Source organism: Heterodontus francisci, chromosome 10 (assembly GCF_036365525.1).
Source record: "Heterodontus francisci isolate sHetFra1 chromosome 10, sHetFra1.hap1, whole genome shotgun sequence".
In the NCBI taxonomy this organism is placed as follows: Eukaryota; Metazoa; Chordata; class Chondrichthyes; order Heterodontiformes; family Heterodontidae; genus Heterodontus; species Heterodontus francisci.
In genome coordinates, this window is record NC_090380.1 from 112,247,868 (window position 1) to 112,265,941 (window position 18,074).

At 44.2% G+C, this 18,074-nt stretch overlaps 1 protein-coding gene across 1 annotated transcript in view; it reads left to right on the plus strand.

Moving 5' to 3' along the window:
- c10h21orf91 (chromosome 10 C21orf91 homolog) overlaps positions 1-18,074 on the plus strand; it is a 45,224-nt gene that overhangs the window by 11,075 nt on the left and 16,075 nt on the right. The window contains exon 2 of the mRNA XM_068041265.1: positions 6,432-6,562. Within this exon, the coding sequence (XP_067897366.1) occupies positions 6,439-6,562 (124 nt within the window). The 5' untranslated portion in view covers positions 6,432-6,438. The remainder of the gene's footprint in view (positions 1-6,431; positions 6,563-18,074) is intronic.

Genomic DNA, 18,074 nt, shown 5'->3' on the forward strand with positions numbered 1-18,074 from the left:
TCTCATCAACTTTGTGGCTCATGTCACGGGGTCCCAGGGAGGAATGTGATAGGCTTGTCATTAGAACTTGAGGGTTGGGAGGTGTCGCAGTGAGTACCCTAGTCTAGTACAAAGAAATACTGTGCAAGCAGCTGACTCAAGAGAATCAAAACAACTTCTAACTGGGCTTGTCTGAAAGCAGGGCTGGCTATTGCTTGTATAACTTTTAGGTTTGGTTTGATTGAGTTTATTTTGAACAGGGAAATGAAAGTACCAGACTCTTGGCCTGTGCTGAGATAGTTGACATTGGATGGGTTTCTTCAGATATCTCTAGCACCCCCTCCTACCCCAGTTAAGGCGAAGGATAAATGGTTCAGGGTTAACGCTGTTACATAAGCAAAGCTTAAAATTTGAACTAGGCCATTCAAGGGTGATGTCAGGAAGCACTTCTTCACACAAAGAGTAGTGGAAATCTGCAACTGTCCACCATTGGCAGCTGTACCTTCAACTGGCTTGACCCTAAGCTCTGGAATTTCCTCCCTAAACTTCTCCACACCTCTCTCCTCCTTTAAGATGCTCTTTTTAAAAACTACCTCTTTGACCAAGGCTTTGATCACCTGCCCTAATATTTCTGTAGCTCAGTGAAAAGATGTTTTGTGTGACAATGTTCCTGTGAAGCACCTTGGGACGGCTTACTATGTTAAAGGCACAACATCAATAGAAATAGTTGTTGATGTGCGTGATGCGTGTGAGAGCAGACCGGGTATTTGAGTGAGGCCAGTAAACACTGTGCTTACTACTCTACATTCCGGTGTTGGAGCCGCCTTCAAGTCTCAATATGAAATTTGACAGATTTATAAATGTTTCAGGTCTGTGACCTTTTTAATTTCAAGCACTCGGGCATATTCTGAGCTGGTATAACATTGAGATCACTACCCGCCCCCACCCTTGCAGGCAAAATCCCCGTCATTGGCACGTTGATGTTGGGTGACTGTCGTAGATGCACAATGGCCCCACAGTCAGCTGCATCCAACTTAACCAGAAGTTAAAACAGAGGCACTCTGGAGTAATGCCTCTGCAGACTGAGTGGCCATGCAGCAATGCGGAACATGGAGTGCAGTGCATCAAACGGGCTGCACACCACAAAGAAAAATTAGAGGCAACATTGCTCTGGTCACCTGACAAGACATGCAACACTTCTCATGAGTTGTACAAGCTGCTGCTGTGTCTCTCTCACTAAATGTAAAAGCACCCAGCCCGATTCTTTGCTCGCACCAAATGGAATTGAGCATATCCCACTTCCAACCAGGGGTGAGCAGAGGAAGCTCTCAATTGAAGAGGAAACACTGGCTACAATCAAACTGAGCAAGTGGGGGTTATGAACATTCACTGAAGCAATACGTTCCTAGCGCTCAGCTAGGCAACCTACAAAGATCCAGAGCACGAGAATAGATTCAATGGGGTGGAAGGAAAGATTGAAACTACCTACAAGTAGTTTCTTGAGGGCAAGAAAGCCCTCAAGCAACTAAAATAGAGTTTTTTGTTGGTTTGCTCTCCTGCTCTATTGATGGTTTAGTATCTGATCTGTTGTTTTGTTCTTTGCCTTGAAGGGGATGCAGTGCAGAGCAGATTCACCAGATTGATACCAGGACTCTCAAGGGTTAAATTATGATTCAAATATGTTGATAGGGTCGAAGCAGAGAAACTCTTTCCTTTGATGGAGGAAATGAAGAACAAGGGGGCATCATCTTAAAATCTGAACGGGGCCATTTAAGGGGCACATCGAGGAACACTTTTTTTTTCCCCCAGACTGTAGTAAAAAATCTGGAATTTTCACGACTGATCGATTTTTGCTAGGTAAGGATATTGAGAGATATGGAGAGTTAAGTTGGATAAATGGGCTTGAGGTACAGATCAGCCATTGAATAGTGGAGTAGGTTTGAGGGGCTGAGTGGCCGCCTCCTGTTCCTATGTCCTATTTTCCTTTTGTGTTTTCCCTTTTCATCTCTGACCCACAGTTATTTACCGAATTCTGGCAGCCCTCCAAAAAGTCAGCGATGTGGCCGTTCTTCAGGTTAGAGCACAGTGTGCGGTGGCAGGATATTGGAGACTGTCCCAATCCTGTTCTTGACTGATGTCTGCACATACACTTTACAGCAAGGGTCACTGATGGTGACCAGGAACAGGGACTGTCTGATTTCCTTACATCAACCCTTTCCTAACTCCTACCACGGCCAATTGTAGTTGTCCCAACTGCTGGGCCTGCTGAGATCATCTACCTCTGCACAGACCAAAATTGAGTCGAGGCCTGTCTGAAAACTCTTTCCACTGGCTGGAGGGTTGATAACCAGAGGAGACAGATTTAGGTTAATTGCAAAAGAACCGTGGGAAGAGAATAACGTTTTTTATTTTGGCAGTAAGTTATGAAATACCTAAAGGTGGTGGAAACAGATTCAACGGTAATTTTCAAAAAGAAATTGGTTATATACTTGAAAAGCAAAAAGTTGCAGGGCTATGGGGGAATAATTAACTCTTTAAAAGAGCCAGCACAGGCACGATGGGCCAAATGTCCTCTTTCTGTACTGTAGGATTCTGTGGTGTGGCACAATCTCACTACGCGGGAAGGTCCTTTTTTAATTTACTGTGTTGTACCTGGAGTTTCTGGAGAGATGATCGGTGACACTGCAAGCTCTGGGCAGCTTGAAGTGCAGCTGCACAGAATTTGGGTTTGTGGAAGAGCGTGCGGTACACTATGAACAGCATGGCTACTCTGGGAGGGCAGCAGTAAGTCAAGTGGGAGCGAAATTGAGGATTTCAGTAAAGTGAAATAGTGTGTGAAATGGTTTTTTTTTTCCCCACTACCTGCTTGTACTGTGGAAAGGATCCTTTAGATTTTTGTTCTCCCAAATTGGACTGCATTTGTGGAGAGTGTTCCGCATGGTATCACACCAAAGTGAACTATTTAATGGTTACATGTCTGTCGACTGATGTTGGCAAAGGAAAGAACTGTTTAAGATGATTTAAGAGGATTACATGAGAAGCACAGAGGTTTACTGGCTTAACTGGGCGTTTCTTGCTTGCTCCCTGCAATGGATTACCAGTAGGCCCAGTGTCAACACTGCAGCCTGCTTTCCTGAATATTTCCTTTGTGCCAATATGTATTGGTTCCCAGAACTTGGGTGTTCTGGTGTTTCCTCCATTCGTGTTAATCCCAGTGTAAATGTATCCCCTCTGCTTCCGTGTAACACATCTTTCGGAGGAGCTATTAAACCGAGGCCCCATTATTTTGGGTGGATGTAAAGATCCCGCGGCACCATCTTTTGAACAAGAGTGGGAAGGTTCTCCCAGGTGTCTGGGGCCAATATTTATCCCTCATCCAGCATTACTAAAAACGTATGATCTGGTCATTATCACACTACTGTTCGTTGGGAACTTGCTGTGTACAAATTAGCTGCTGCGTTTCCTACATTACAGCAATAACTCCACTTCAGGGTGGCGCAGTGGTTAGCACCGCAGCCTCACAGCTCCAGGGACCCGGGTTCGATTCCGGGTACTGCCTGTGTGGAGTTTGCAAGTTCTCCCTGTGTCTGCGTGGGTTTTCTCCGGGTGCTCCGGTTTCCTCCCACAAGCCAAAAGACTTGCAGGTTGATAGGTAAATTGGCCATTATAAATTGTCACTTGTATAGGTAGGTGGTAGGGAAATATAGGGACAGGTGGGGATGTTTGGTAGGAATATGGGATTAGTGTAGGATTAGTATAAATGGGTGGTTGATGTTCGGCACAGACTCGGTGGGCCGAAGGGCCTGTTTCAGTGCTGTATCTCTAATCTAAAAATCTAATCATAATCATCTTCAGAAGTCCTTGATTGGCTGTGATATCCTGCCTTTATACAAATTCTACTTTAACATAACCGTCATTATAACCTGTTTCCAATGAGGTGCTCAGTAATTTGATACAAAATTACAGACTTTGTGTTCCAAGCACAGAGTTGGGACTCCTGCAAACGCATCTACATAACCTTAGCTGTCACTTTGCTGTGGTACTGAAGAAGTTTACATTGTTGGAGGGCCTTTATTTGAGATATCAGACTAAGGGTCCTGTCTGCCTGAGGAAGAGGACATAGAAAATCCCATTGACACAATTCAAAAGAAACTGGGGCCAACATTTCTCACAGAAGCAACATGACCAAAAATCAGATCAATTGGCTATTCATCTCACCTGTGGATGTGGGAGCTCACTGTGTGTCTGTTGTTTACTGCGAGTAACCACATGACAGTGTCTGCACTTCAATATCTAATTCACATTGCTGTTTGTGGGAGCTTGCTGTGTACAAATTGGCTGCTGCATTTCCTCCTGAAGCAGTTTAGGACATCCCGAGAGACACGAGACTCTGTGTTGACACTCTTGAACTAAGCTAATGATTTAATCCTCATCATGGAATGACTGTGATCTTCCAAATATTTCCTTTGTGCCACTATGTATTGGTTCCCAGAACTTGGGTCTTCTGGTGTTTGCTCCACTCGTGTTAACCCCAGCGTAAATGTATCCCCTCTGCTTCCGTGTAACGCATCTTCTGGAGAAGATATTGAACCGCGGCCCCATTATTTTGGGTGGATGTAAAGATCCCGTGGCACCATTTAACTAATCCCGTCAATGGGAACTGAATTTAACATTGTGACTGTAAACGAGTGGACCCATTAATGCTGCAGTTAAAAGATGGTATTCTTGTTCCAGTCAGGTGTTTCTAATACAGGCAGCCCGCCACATTCCCTGACTCTGAAGTTTGTTTCATCTTTTAGCAGTCATTTTTAAACAAATTCCAGACTAATACCAGCTCGAGCAGAAGTTATTCAAACAAATGAGGTTAAGGTACAATGCATTGTATTGGTGTTACCAGAACCTTCTTTCATCACCACTTTATTACTCAGTTTTATCTGCAGCTTTCCTCTGGTGCATTGAAATTTGAAGCTACAATAACTCATGTAAATACTTGACTTTTTTAAAATTCCTATTACCTGTTTAGCTAACCTTCCAGTCCCCTCCATTGTATGTTCACACTTTTTTTTTCCCTCCCATATCTTTGCTACTTCGATCCTGCTACATTGTTCTGTTTGTATGCTGTCAACTCATTTGGCCCAACTAGTTTATGCTCCACATGAACCTCTTCCCGCCCATCCTGCCTATCTCAGCCTATCAGAATATTCTTGTATTCCTATCTCCCTCCTTCTTAGTAAGCTTCCCCTTATAAATGTATTTAAACTATTTGCCTCAACTACTCCCTCTGGTAGCGAGCTCCACATTCTTGCTTTTCTCTGGGTGAATAAGTTTCTCCTGAATTCCCGATTTGGATTTATTAGTGACCATTTTATACTGACGGCTGCTAGTTCAGGACTCCCCCCATAAATGGAAACATTTTCTCTACATCCACTTATCGAACCCTTCCATAATTTTAAAGACCTCTATTTGGTCACTGTTCAATCATGTCCTTCCTAGAAAAGAACCCCAGCGTATTGAATGAAGTACTGATTTGTAGAGACATTTACTTCACTCATTCTATCAGAAGATTGTCTGCATGGAAATTCTTCATCTGTGAATCCAGGTAGTGTTGGCAAGCTACCTTACTGTGGGAGGTACTGTATCTTAGTTAGGCCCCTTCTTGTTACCCAATGTCCTGTAAGGGGCTGGGGAAGAGTTAGTGGTTAGTAATTCTGATTGCAAGCCTTTGCTTTGCTATTTTTAAAATGCCCATCGTCCTCTGAGACACAGGGATACTGAATCTAACTTCAAAAGCCAGAACTCTGGTTAGCTCGCTCTGCAAAGACCTGGAAACCAACCTGATCTCTGGCTATAGTGTCATCCATGGCTCAGGGACAGCATTCTCACCTCTGAGTCAGAAAATTGAGTTCAAGTCCCATTCCAGAGACCTGAGCATATAATCTAGGCTGACACTCCAGTGCAGTATCGGCAGAGTGCTGCACTGTCAAAGGTGCCGTCTTTTGGATGAGGGATTAACCCAAAGCCCTGTCTTTCCTAATGTCGCTGTTTATGGGAGCTTGCTGTATGTAAACTGGCTGCCACACTTCCTACATTTCAACAGTGACTATACTTCAAAAGTACTTAATTGGCTATAAAATGATTTGGGACATCTTGAGGTCATGATTGGTGCTAGATAAATGCAATTTTTCTTTCTGTAGAGTATGCATTAAAATAGTGCACTTCCCAGCCTGCTCGCAGCACAAAGTTACTGTTTGTTCAACAGTTGACATTGAATTGACCCTTGAAGTTCTTGTGAAACACTTGCTGGGATGTATTTTTAATATGACTGATGAAATCAACCATATTTTCATCTCCGTCTGATCTTGCCATCGGGGCTTGTTTCTAAGCCACCGTTGTAGTTGTCTTTGGGCGATTATTCTCTTCTGTTTGACACTTTGTCACTTTGCTGTTTTCAGACTCGCTATGAACGAGGAGCAGTTTGTTAATATTGACCTAAATGATGACGATATCTGCGGCGTCTGTAAGCTTGAGACTGCGAAAGAGATGCTTTCATTTTGCCACATCTGCTTTGAGCTCAGCATTGAAGGTAAGGGTGACTCCTGGGTGGTGGTGGAGAGGAAACCTATTTAATAATGGGGTACTTTTGCAAATATATCTGTCAAAGTGAACCAGTTCAGCTTGTTTCTGTTTCTAGTAACCATTGGGCTCTAGACACAGGCTATAAAGGAAATGAAGGCCAAGAGTGAAGTCCAGGCCAATCAGTATTTGACAAAAGGAAGTGAACATGGGAGCAGGAGGAGGCCATTCAGCCTCTTGAGCCTGTTCTGTCATTCAATTAGATCATAGCTGATTTGCAACCTAATTCTGGGTTTAAAAATAAAGTTTCTCTTGAGTTTCCTATTGGATTTATTAGTGATTAACCTATCTTTATGGCCGCACTTCTGGGCTCACCCAGAATACTCATTTAACATGCAAATATTTAAGTAAGCTGGCCATAAATAATCATGCAGGGTTACCATGGACACAGGCGCATTCAGCCCTCTCAACAGTGTTGGGCCCAGTCATACTGTGCCAGTTCCACAATGTTCGGTGTGTCCTCAGACGTCACTTCCAGGACCAGGGATGCAGGGAATAAAAGGGCAGCCAAATTCTTTAAATTCTGCTGTTACTGTTGTGGAAAGTGACTCTCGTGCAAGGCATTGCTAGACAAGCATGTTGGGAGTTACTATGACGACAGTGCAATGTTTGGAAAAAAGTGAGAGGTCTGCTAGCCTCTCTGGTTGGGGGGGGGGGGGGGGGGTTGGTAGGGTCAGGACTGCAAGTGGTACAAACGTTTAAGCCTGGCCTTCATGTTCAGACCAAATTCTGCTGCAGTATCTTAACTGTTTGCATTGCCTAAAACGTCATCCTCAAACGTGGAGCATTTAACACGACACTTAAACATCACTTGCCAGGTTCTCTTCCGGGGGCACAGTGGATGAAGGTATCTCCCTGAGCCATGCAGACCAGAAGGTCTAGGCATTGGGGAGCTGCAACTGACATCAGACCCCTAAACTGGAAAAAGGACAAATATGAGTAAAGTTCTTGCTGTCTATAATCTTTCTCCTCCTGAGTGTATGCTTTTGTTTGTGAGTCTCTATCTGCTTTTTATTATTTATTCATTCAGAGGACGTGGGCATCACTGGCAAGGCCAGCAATTATTGCCCATCACTAATTGCCCTTGAGAACATTGTGATGGTTTTGAACCATTGTAGTCCATCGTAGCAGTTTTGATACAACTGTGTGGCTTACGAGGCCATTTCAGAGAGCAGTTAAGCATCAACTACGTTGCTGTGGGTTGGGAGTCACCTATAGGTCAGACCGGATAAGAGCGAAGATTTCCTTTCCTAGGACATTAGTGAATCAGGTGGGCTTTTACAACAAGCCAGTACAAAGAACAAAGAACAGTACAGCACAGGAACAGGCCATTCGGCCCTCCAAGCCTGCGTCGATCTTGATGCCTGCCTAAACTAAAACCTTCTGCACTTCCAGGGACCGTATCCCTCTATTCCCATCCTATTCATCTATTTGTCAAGATGCCTCTTAAACGTCATTATCGTACCTGCTTCCACCACCTTCCCCGGCAACAAGTTCCAGGCGCTCACCACCCTCTGCATAAAGAACTTGCCTCGCACATCCCCTCTAAACTTTGCCCCTCGCACCTTAAACCTATGTCCCCTAATAACTGACTCTTCCACCCTGGGAAAAAACTTCTGACTATCCACTCTGTCCATCAGTTCATAACTTTGTAAACCTCTATCATGTCGCCCCTCCACCTCCGTCGTTCCAGTGAAAACAATCTGAGTTTATCCAACCTCTCCTCATAGCTAATGCCCTCCAGACCAGTCTGTTGGCATTCACCATTACTGATACTAGCTCTTTATTCCAGATTTATATAATTAACAGAATTTAAATTCCCCAGCTGCGGTGGTGGGATCAGGATTTGTGTTTCCGGTCTATTAGTCTAGTAAAATAACCACTATGCTACAGTACTCTGTGTGTCTCTCTGCTATTCCATGAACCTGCTGATATTTTCTAGAAACAAAGTATAGCCTGGTACTATAAGGGCTTCACGTGCTGTCAAATTGTATGACCTGTTGAGCAAGGAAGACTGTAAATTGGCAGCAAAAACAAAACACGATTTGCTTGGAGAGTATGAGCTCGTCAGAGTAACAGAGCTTTCCTGTTTCAATGCTCAGAATTTTTAATCTTCAAAATAAAATCAGCTGGTAAATTGTGACTCCTGTTTAGTACAAGATTAAATTTTGTAAACAGTCAGTGTGGTCTTCCATTGTATAGAGGAAGCTGGATCTCTAAGTCATTGTGTGGTATATGGGGTTTTCTGTTTTGCTAAATATTCCTCTGTAAAATGTTTCCCTATTTTTGCTGAACAGGTCTTCTAGTGATTACCAAAATGTGTGATTGCGAAGGATTGTCACTTAAGATTTTAGTAACTTGTATCAGTAGTGCCTGATCTGTCAGCATCTCAAATGTAAAATTTTCATCCTTGTTTTCAAATTTGACAATGGCTTCGAGCCCTCCCAATCTCTGTAACTTCCTACACCCTCTAAGATCTCTGTACTCCTCCAAATCTGACCTCTAGTGCATCCCCAATTTTCATGGCTCCGCCATTGGTAGCTGTGTCTTCAGCTGTCTAAGCTCTAACCTCTGGAATTCCCTCCCAAAACCTCTCCACTTCTCTCTTCTCCCTTAAGTCCCTTCTTAAAACCTACAGGTTTGACCAAGCTTTTGCTCGAAAATATCCTTATCGTGCTCAGTGTCAAATTTTGTTTGACAACACTCCTGTGAAGCCCACCCTCAGTTGCAAGAAATGGGGTGCAACCCTTTTTGGGTAAATTTGAAGTAAAAATGAATCTGCATTAGTTTAGTTTAGAGATACAGCACTGAAACAGGCCCTTCAGCCCACCGAGTCTGTGCCGACCATCAACCATCCATTTATACTAATCCTACACTAATCCCATTTTCCTACCACATCTCCACCTGTCCCTATATTTCCCTACCACCTACCTATACTAGTGGCAATTTATAATGGCCAATTTACCTACCAACCTGCAAGTCGTTTGGCTTGTGGGAGGAAACCGGAGCACCCGGAGGAAACCCACGCAGACACAGGGAGAACTTGCAAACTCCACACAGGCAGCACCCAGAATTGAACCCGGGTCGCTGGAGCTGTGAGGCTGCGGTGCTAACCACTGCACCACTGTGCCGCCCTGATTACTTGTGGTGAAGCCTCATTCTTTGGTCCCTAACTTTGTTTCCCAAAAAAAGGCAACCAGAAATTAGTCTCAAGAGGTCAAGCATCTAAGTTATTTGCTTTCCTCCTCTTGCTGCCAGTCTGCACCATTATCTGGGTACCATCAAATAACGCACAAACATGCAAAATAGATGGGTAGGAAAAGACTATCAAGCCTGTTCAACACTCATGGGTGGAGTATTGTGAGGGAACTCTCCCTCCCTCCCTCCACAGCTATGTAATCTCCTGGAAGACAAACACCTCAGGGCCAGTAAAGCAAAAAAAAAACCTCTGAAAAAATTCCTCTTCGACCCCCTCAAGCGATCAAAACTAGTCCAGGACATCACATGGACCAAGTGTTATTTGTAACCATTCTCTGCGTGATGCAATCTCTGCTCCAGTCAAGAACCAGTCCAGTTTGAAAGTGGTACCAAGTTGGCAGCCACCACACCAGCTGGCAATATCCCATGAAAACTCTGGGCAGTGATCTATAACAGGGTCCTTCACCACAGACTGATATTAACTAGTGTAATGACCTTGTTAGCAGGTCTTTCAAGAATTGGTGATCTGATGGTGAATTATAAAAGGCAATGAAACTGGTTTAAAGGTCTGACATTTGCATATCTTTCAACTGTTCTTTAGTATGTTACACACTACATTACATTGTTGGTATGCTGTATACACGACTCATTGTGACCAGTCGTGCATGTTTAACAGTGGCTGTTGGCTGACCCTGGCATTTTTCTGTTCATGAGTGATGTTCCTCAATGGATATTGTGCATGTATTTGCATCCGGATTTCTTAACAATGGGCCCTCTAGCATCTAGATTTCTGCAGTTGGCTGATTTTTTTTTTGCTGTGTTGTGTGCATTTCTGGCGGTGAGCCAGAAACAGGGACCAAAGTTTGAAGAATTTTTCTTGGTTCTGTCTCAGTACTTTTTTTCCTCCTTCTTTTCACAAATGATATCCTATGTGACTGTGACAAAGGTAAACTAGTCCTTCTCTACCTGTCTGCAGCCTTTGACATGGCTGACCACGTCGTCCTTTTCAAACTCCTCTCCGCCGTCATCCAGCTGGGTGGGACTGCACTCGCCTGGCTCCATCCTGAGGTCATCCAAAGTTCGTCGACCTACTGGTTAAGCAATGCCTCAATTTTAAAATTATCATCCTTTTCAAATCCCTCCAAAGCCCTCCCTATTTCTGTCATCTCCTGCAGCTACAAAATCTTCCAATATCCTCTGATTCTGGCCTCTTGAGCATCCCTGATTTTAATTGTTCCACCATTGATTATTGTGCCTTAAGCTGACCAGGCCCTAAGCTCTGGAATTCCCGCGCTAAACCTCTCTTCACTTTTCTCCTTTAAGACTCTCCTTAAAACCTAACCCTGACCAAGCTTCTGGTCATCCGCCCTAACAGTGCCTTATGTGACTTGGTGTCACATTTTGGTTTCTAACACACCTGTGAAGCACCTTGGGATTTCTGATGTTAAAGGTGCTAAAAATACAAGTTGTTGTTTCTTTTCTTCCTCCCTGACATTGAGACTATTTCCCATAGTTACAATTTGTAAAAATATCTTGCGCACCCTCCCCAATCAATGCAGTAATTTTTCAATCTTGCGTCATTAGACCGACTCGGCATGCTTGGTGGGCAGAAGGGTGAACCCAGTAAAACCTGGAAGAGCAAGTCTCTACTTTTTTTCCTCAAAAATATACTTTATTCATAAAAATCTGTTTTTTAAAAAAAAAATGCATTACAAACAGTTCAAAACAGCACCAAGTTGACATTGCAGAAAGTGCAAAGGAAACCAGTTTCTTCAATGCGGAGTGAGTTGCCTCACTACCCTTCCATTTCATTTTACAAGCCATGTACATTTTGCAGCAAACCTGTATTTTCTGGGTACAGCCCCTCATTTCACTTTGGTGGTGGGGGGGGGGACCTTACACTGTGGTCTTTCCCCATTGAGCCTTTGCCATGGCTGCCCCAAGTTTTAGTGCGTCCCTCAGCATGTAGTCCTGGACCTTGGAGTGTTACAGACTGGCACATTCCATCGTGGACATCTCTTTGCGCTGGAAGACCAGCAAGTTTCGGGCAGACCAAAGGGCCTTTCACCAAATTGATAGTCCTCCAGCAGCAGTTGATGTTTATCTCGGTGTGCGTCCCTGAGAATAGCCCGTAGAGCACAGACTCCTGTGTTACAGAGCTGCTTGGGACGAACCTCGACAAAAACCACTGCATCTGGTGGTCATCAGGATGAGGGCGACGTTGGGTACATTTTTCCCGCCCTTATCCAGAGATTTGAACATTGTGTCCCTCCGGATCCGGTCCATTTTGGATCAGCAGATGAAGCGGAAAATGGCTCGGGTGACCACCACAGCGCAGGAGTGGGGTATGGGCCAGACCTGCACCACATACAGCAACAAAGAGAGTGCCTCGCACCTGATGACCAGGCTCTTACCCACAACGGAGAGATCGCTGCTCCCACATGCTCAGTTTATGGTGTACCCAGCTACTCGTTCCCTCCAGGTTTTGGTGCACGCCCCAGCCCTTCCGAACCATATCCCCAGCACCTTCAGGTAGTCTGACCTGACAGTGAAGGGCACAAAGGATCGATCAGCCCAATTCCCAAAGAACATGGCCTTGCTCTTGCCATGGTTAACTTTGGATCCTGAGGCCAGTTCGAACTGGTCACAGATGCTCATCAGTCTGCGAACGGACAGCGGATCCAAGCAGAAGACGGCGACGTCATCCATGTACAGGGAGGTTTTAACCTGAGTGCCTCCGCTGTCTGGGATTGTCACCCATCTTATGCCCGCATCCTTCCTAATAGACTCAGAAAAGGGTTCAATACAGCAAACAAACAAGACAGGGGAGAGAGGACAGCCCTGTATGACTCCAGATTGGATCGGGAAACTTTCTGATTCCCACCCATTGATTGAGACTGCGCTACCGATGTTTGTATAGAGCAGTTTGATCCAATTGCAGATTCCATCCCCAAACCCCATTTTGGAAAGCACGTCCATCATGTATGTGTGCAATATCCTGTCAAAAGCTTTCTCCTGGTCCAGGCTGATGAGGCAGGTGTCCACCCTCCTGTCCTGTACATAGGCGATCGTATCCCTGAGTAGCGCGAGACTATCAGAGATCTTCCTGCCGGGTACAGTACAGATCTGATCAGGGTGGATCACCAACGCCAGAGTAGTCCCAGTCAGATTGTTTTAGTGAAGGCAGCAGTGGGAAGATTTCACTTACTGCTGTTGGCTGCATCATCTTAATGTAAAGGTAGCCTTTTCAGTGGGCAGTAGAGAGCTCTTTGGTGCTGAATGACTGAGTCAACTAGAACTCAAGTTATTGAGTTCAATAACTTCAGAGCATGACTGGCCTTTTTTAATATTTTATTTGTTTAACCATGTGTCTGCTTTTCATGTATCAGAGCTGCTCATTATTCTGCTATTAACACTCTCTCTGGACTAATGCTTTGTCTTTCACCACAAGCATTAACACACTTTTTTTTCCTTTGTCCCAGGACAGCTTAGTTATTTAATCTCTCCTGTCCTATCAAACACCTTCCCCTTTGTTCTCTTCACCCCCCCCCCCCCCCACCTCCCCTTCACTTGCTTAAAACCTATTTCTTTTCTAGCCTTTACCAGTTCAGATGAAAGGTCACATACCTGAAACGTTAACTTTGCTTCTCTCGCTACAGATGCTGCTGAGTATTTCCAGAAATTTTTGTTTTTATTTCAGATTTTCAGCATCTGCAGTATTTTGCTTTTATATTAGGACAATTCAACCAGTTGGGGAGGAAGTATGAGACTTAGAATCAGAGCACAGTTAGGCCATTCTGTCCATTGTGTTTCTGCCAGCTCTTTGAAAGTGCTATCCAATTAGTCCCACTGCCTGCTCTTTCCCCATAGCCCTGCAATCTTTTCATTTTCAAGTATTTATCTAATTCTCTTTTGGAAGTTACCAGTGAATCTCTTCCACTGCCCTTTCAGGCAGCGCATTCCAGTTCATAACCCCTCACTGCTTGAAAAGAAAATTCTCCTGCTCTCCAACCTGGTTCTTTTGCCAATCTTCTTAAATCCATGTCCTCTGGTTACTGATCGTCTTGTTTCTCCTTATTTACTCTGTCAAAGGCATTAATAATTTTTGAATACCTCTATTAAATCTCCTCTAAACCTGTGCTCAAAAGGATAACTATGCCAGCTTCTCTAGTTTATCCACAGATGAAGCAGACTGTCATTCCGGTTAAGCCAGTATTCAGCTTCCTAAATTTGAGACAGTTTGACTCTATTGATGATTCAAAACCCTTTCATATCATTGTTGTGCTGAGACTTGAAGTTTTTGCCTATGAGTGCAGGCAGGATGTTTGCGTTATGCCAGTTAGTGAGAAGTGCTTCATAAAGACAGTGCTGCCAACACCTCCTGTGCACATATGGATATGTGGCTCCGATGGAACTGATCACCGCTGTGAAATACAGGGGAGGAATATCTAATTCATAGAATCTTAACACAGAGGCCATTAGGTCCATCATGCCTCTGCTGCCTCTCTGAAAGAGCTATCCAATTAGTTGTGCTGCCCCAGCTCTTTGCCCAGAGCTGTGCAAATTTGTTCAAGTATTTCTCCAATTTGGTTTTGAAAGTTACTGTTGAATCTGTTTCCGTCATCTTTTCACAGATCACAACAATTCGGTGAGTTTACAAATAAAATCTCCATCTCTTGCTAGAACTGGAGAGGATAGATTTCTTAAATAATAACAGAAAATGCTGAAACCACTCAGGTCCAGCAGCATCTATGGAAAAAGAAACCGTTAATGCTTCATCTCAATGTCCTTTCATCAGAACTGGAAAATGCAGAGCTTCTCAGCAAGTACAGGGTCAGGGGCAAGGAGAGGGCATGCAGGAAAAGAACAAAAGGGAAGCTCTGTAATGTGGTGGAGGCAGGAGGGATATTGGTACAGGACAAAAGGAGGTGGGAATGGGACAAGCAAAGAAGCAAAAGATGGGTCCAGAGCAGGTAGTTACAGCAGAATTAGCAGGTAGTGAAGCATGGAAAAGGCGGCAAACGAGAAGGATCATATGGCCCAGAAATGTGGCAAAGAAAGGTGGGAGACCCCAGGGGTGTGGGCCACCCACTCCTGGCCATGTACCAATAGGGGATCACCACCCCAAACATTGAGGCCTACACTGCTTCCCATCCAGGTTATTCTAGTGCAGCCATTACTAGTACCTTCTGTCTGAGTGAAAATGGATTAGATCTGAAGCTGTAATGTAGGGAAACAAGGCAGCTAATTTACCAACTGCACGGTCTGCACGAGCAATAAGATATTTGACCGGACAAACAATCTGGTTAACTGAAATAAAAGCAAAATACTGCGGATGCTGGAAATCTGAAATAAAAATAAGAAATGCTGGAACCACTCAGCAGGTCTGGCAGCATCTGTGAAAAGAGAAGCAGAGTTAACGTTTCGGGTCAGTGACCCTTCTTCGGAACTGACAAATATTAGAAAAGTCACAGGTTATGAGCAAGTGAGGTGGGGATGAGGCAAGAGATAACAAAGGAGAAGGTGTAGATTGGACAAGGCCACATAGCTGACCAAAAGGTCATGGAGAAAAGGCAAACAATATGTTAATGGTGTGTTGAAAGACAAAGCATTAGTACAGATTAGGTGTTAACGGACTGAATATTGAACAGCAGCAAGTGCAAACCTGAAAAAAAAAGTGGGTAAGCATACTGAACAAATTAAGATGAAATGAAATAAATGCAAAAAAAAGATTGTAAAAAAATGTAAAAAAGAAATGTGAAGAAAAAATAACTAAAAATGAAAGTAAAATGGGGGGCTGTCATGCTCTGAAATTATTGAACTCAATGTTCAGTCCGGCAGGCTGTAGTGTGCCTAATCGGTAGATGAGATGCTGTTCCTCGAGCTTGCGTTAATGTTCACTGGAACACTGCAGCAATCCCAGGACAGAGATGTGAGCATGAGAGCAGGGGGGAGTGTTGAAATGGCAAGCAACCAGAAGCTCAGGGTCCTGCTTGCGGACTAAGCGGAGATGTTCCTGGTTTACTGATGTTGGTTGAGGGATAAATATTGGCCTGGACACCAGGCAGAGTTCCTCTAGTCATCTTCAAAATAGCGGCCATGGGATCATTTACATCCACCTGAGAGGGCAGACCGAGCCACAGTTTAAAGTTTCATCTGAAAGGTGACACCTCTGATGCTGCAGTACTCCCTCAGTACTGGCCCAGATTATGCGCTCGAGTTTTTAAAGAGTGGATACTCAGTCTTCTGACTCCGATAAGATTGCTACCTGGTGAGCCACAGCTAATGCAAAAGCAACGTGTTGCGAGGGAAGCAGAAACATCTCCCATTGTTGCCTTGAAGTGCAAACCTTAAAGGTACTGCTTCATCATTTCTTAAGATAGTGAAAACAGAAAATGCTGGAAAAACTCATTGAATCAGGCAGTGTCTGTAGAGAGAGAAACAGAGTTAAATGTTGCCCCAGTTCTGATGATAGGTAATCGACCTGAAACTTTTAACTATTTATCTCCATAGATACTGCCTGACTTGCATGGCTCCAGCATTTTCTCTCTTTATTTCAGATTTCCAGCATCCACAGTATTTTCCTATTTTAAGATAATGATGCATTTGATTCAGGAGTCAGCATGGGACCAATTTTCAGTTTTTTATAAATTGGGATTTGCACACTGGACTGACGTGCACACAAATTGCCTGCTGTAGTTGCGTAAATTGCAGGCTGTTTTAATGCTGTTTTTCTATTTTCAAAATAGAACACCACCAACACCAGCAGGAAATTTTATTGAGGGTTATGTTTAATAGATGCTTGAAATTAAAGCTGTAGGAAGCCACACACTTAAGCTTCTTAATTAAGTAAAGGTGTTTGGAACTACATGTAATAATTAATTTCTGTAACGCCAGACAGCTAATGAATCAGTGCCTCATTTAACTGCCTTCAGTTAATGGGCTTATGAGGCTTAATGGTAAATAGTACAGATATTCCTGCTTTTACAAAAGAACATGGTTACAGGGAATGAATTCTCTTGTTCCTCAATGCAAACATGAAATACTGTAGATGCTGGAAATCTGAGACAAGAACGAAAAATGCTGGAAATACTAAACAGGCCAGTAGTATCTGTGGAGAGAAAAACAGAGTTAACATTCCAGGTCGTGACCTTGCACCAGAACTGGTAACATTAGAAATGTAATATATTTTGAGCAATTGAATGGGAGAACCCTCCGCCTGGACCCCTCCCTCTGTCCTCTTACCCTCCCTCGATCTTTAGATTGAGGACTGCCAGCATGACACTGGCTGTCTCAATTTCTCTGCTCCCCTCACTGACTCTAACCCGTCTCCCTCTGAACTTGCTACACTGTTCTCTCAGGTATAACCCTAACGTTGTTATCAAACCTGCAGACAAGGTTGTGCTGCTGTTGTCTGGCATACCAACCTGTACCTAGCAAAGGCTGAGCGCCAACTCTGACACTTCCTCCCACCTCCCCCTGGACCATGACCCCACTACTGAACATCAAGCCATTGTATCCCAGACTGTCAATGACCTCATCTCCTCTGCAGATCTTGCCTCCATGGCCTCCAACCTCATAGTTCCCCAACCCTGTACAGTCCGCTTCTAGCTCCTTCCCAAAATCCACAAACAAGACTGCCGTGGTAGACTCATTGTTTCGGCTTGTTCCTGTCCCACTGAACTGATTTCTTCCTATCTTTTTACTCCCTTGTCCAGTCTCTTCCACTGCCCTCCATCACTTTGACAGTTTCCTGGCCCTCGCCGCTTCCTATGGATGTCCATTCTCTCTACACCTCCATCCCCCACCAGGACTGTCTGAGGGCTCTCTGCTTCTTCCTTGAACAGAGGCCCAACCAGTCCCCATTCACCACCACCCTCCTCCGCCTGACTGAACTTGTTCTCATATTGATCAACTCCGCTCACTTCCTCCAAATAAAAGGTGTTACTGTGGGTACCCGCATGGCTCTTAGCTATGCCTGCATTTTTGTGGGATATGTGGGACTTTCCTTGTTCCAGTCCTACTCAGACCCCCTTCCTCACCTTCTCCTTCCGGTGCATTGAAGACTGTATTGGTGTCACTTCCTGCTCTCGCTCTGAACTGAAAAATGTCATTGAATTTGTTTGCAATTTCCACCTTTCACCTTCACATGGTCCATTTCCAACTCTTCTCTTCCCTTCTTTGACTTCTCAGTCTCCATTTCTGGGGATAGGCTATCAATAAATATTCACTGTAAGCCCACGGATTCCCACGCTACCTAGACT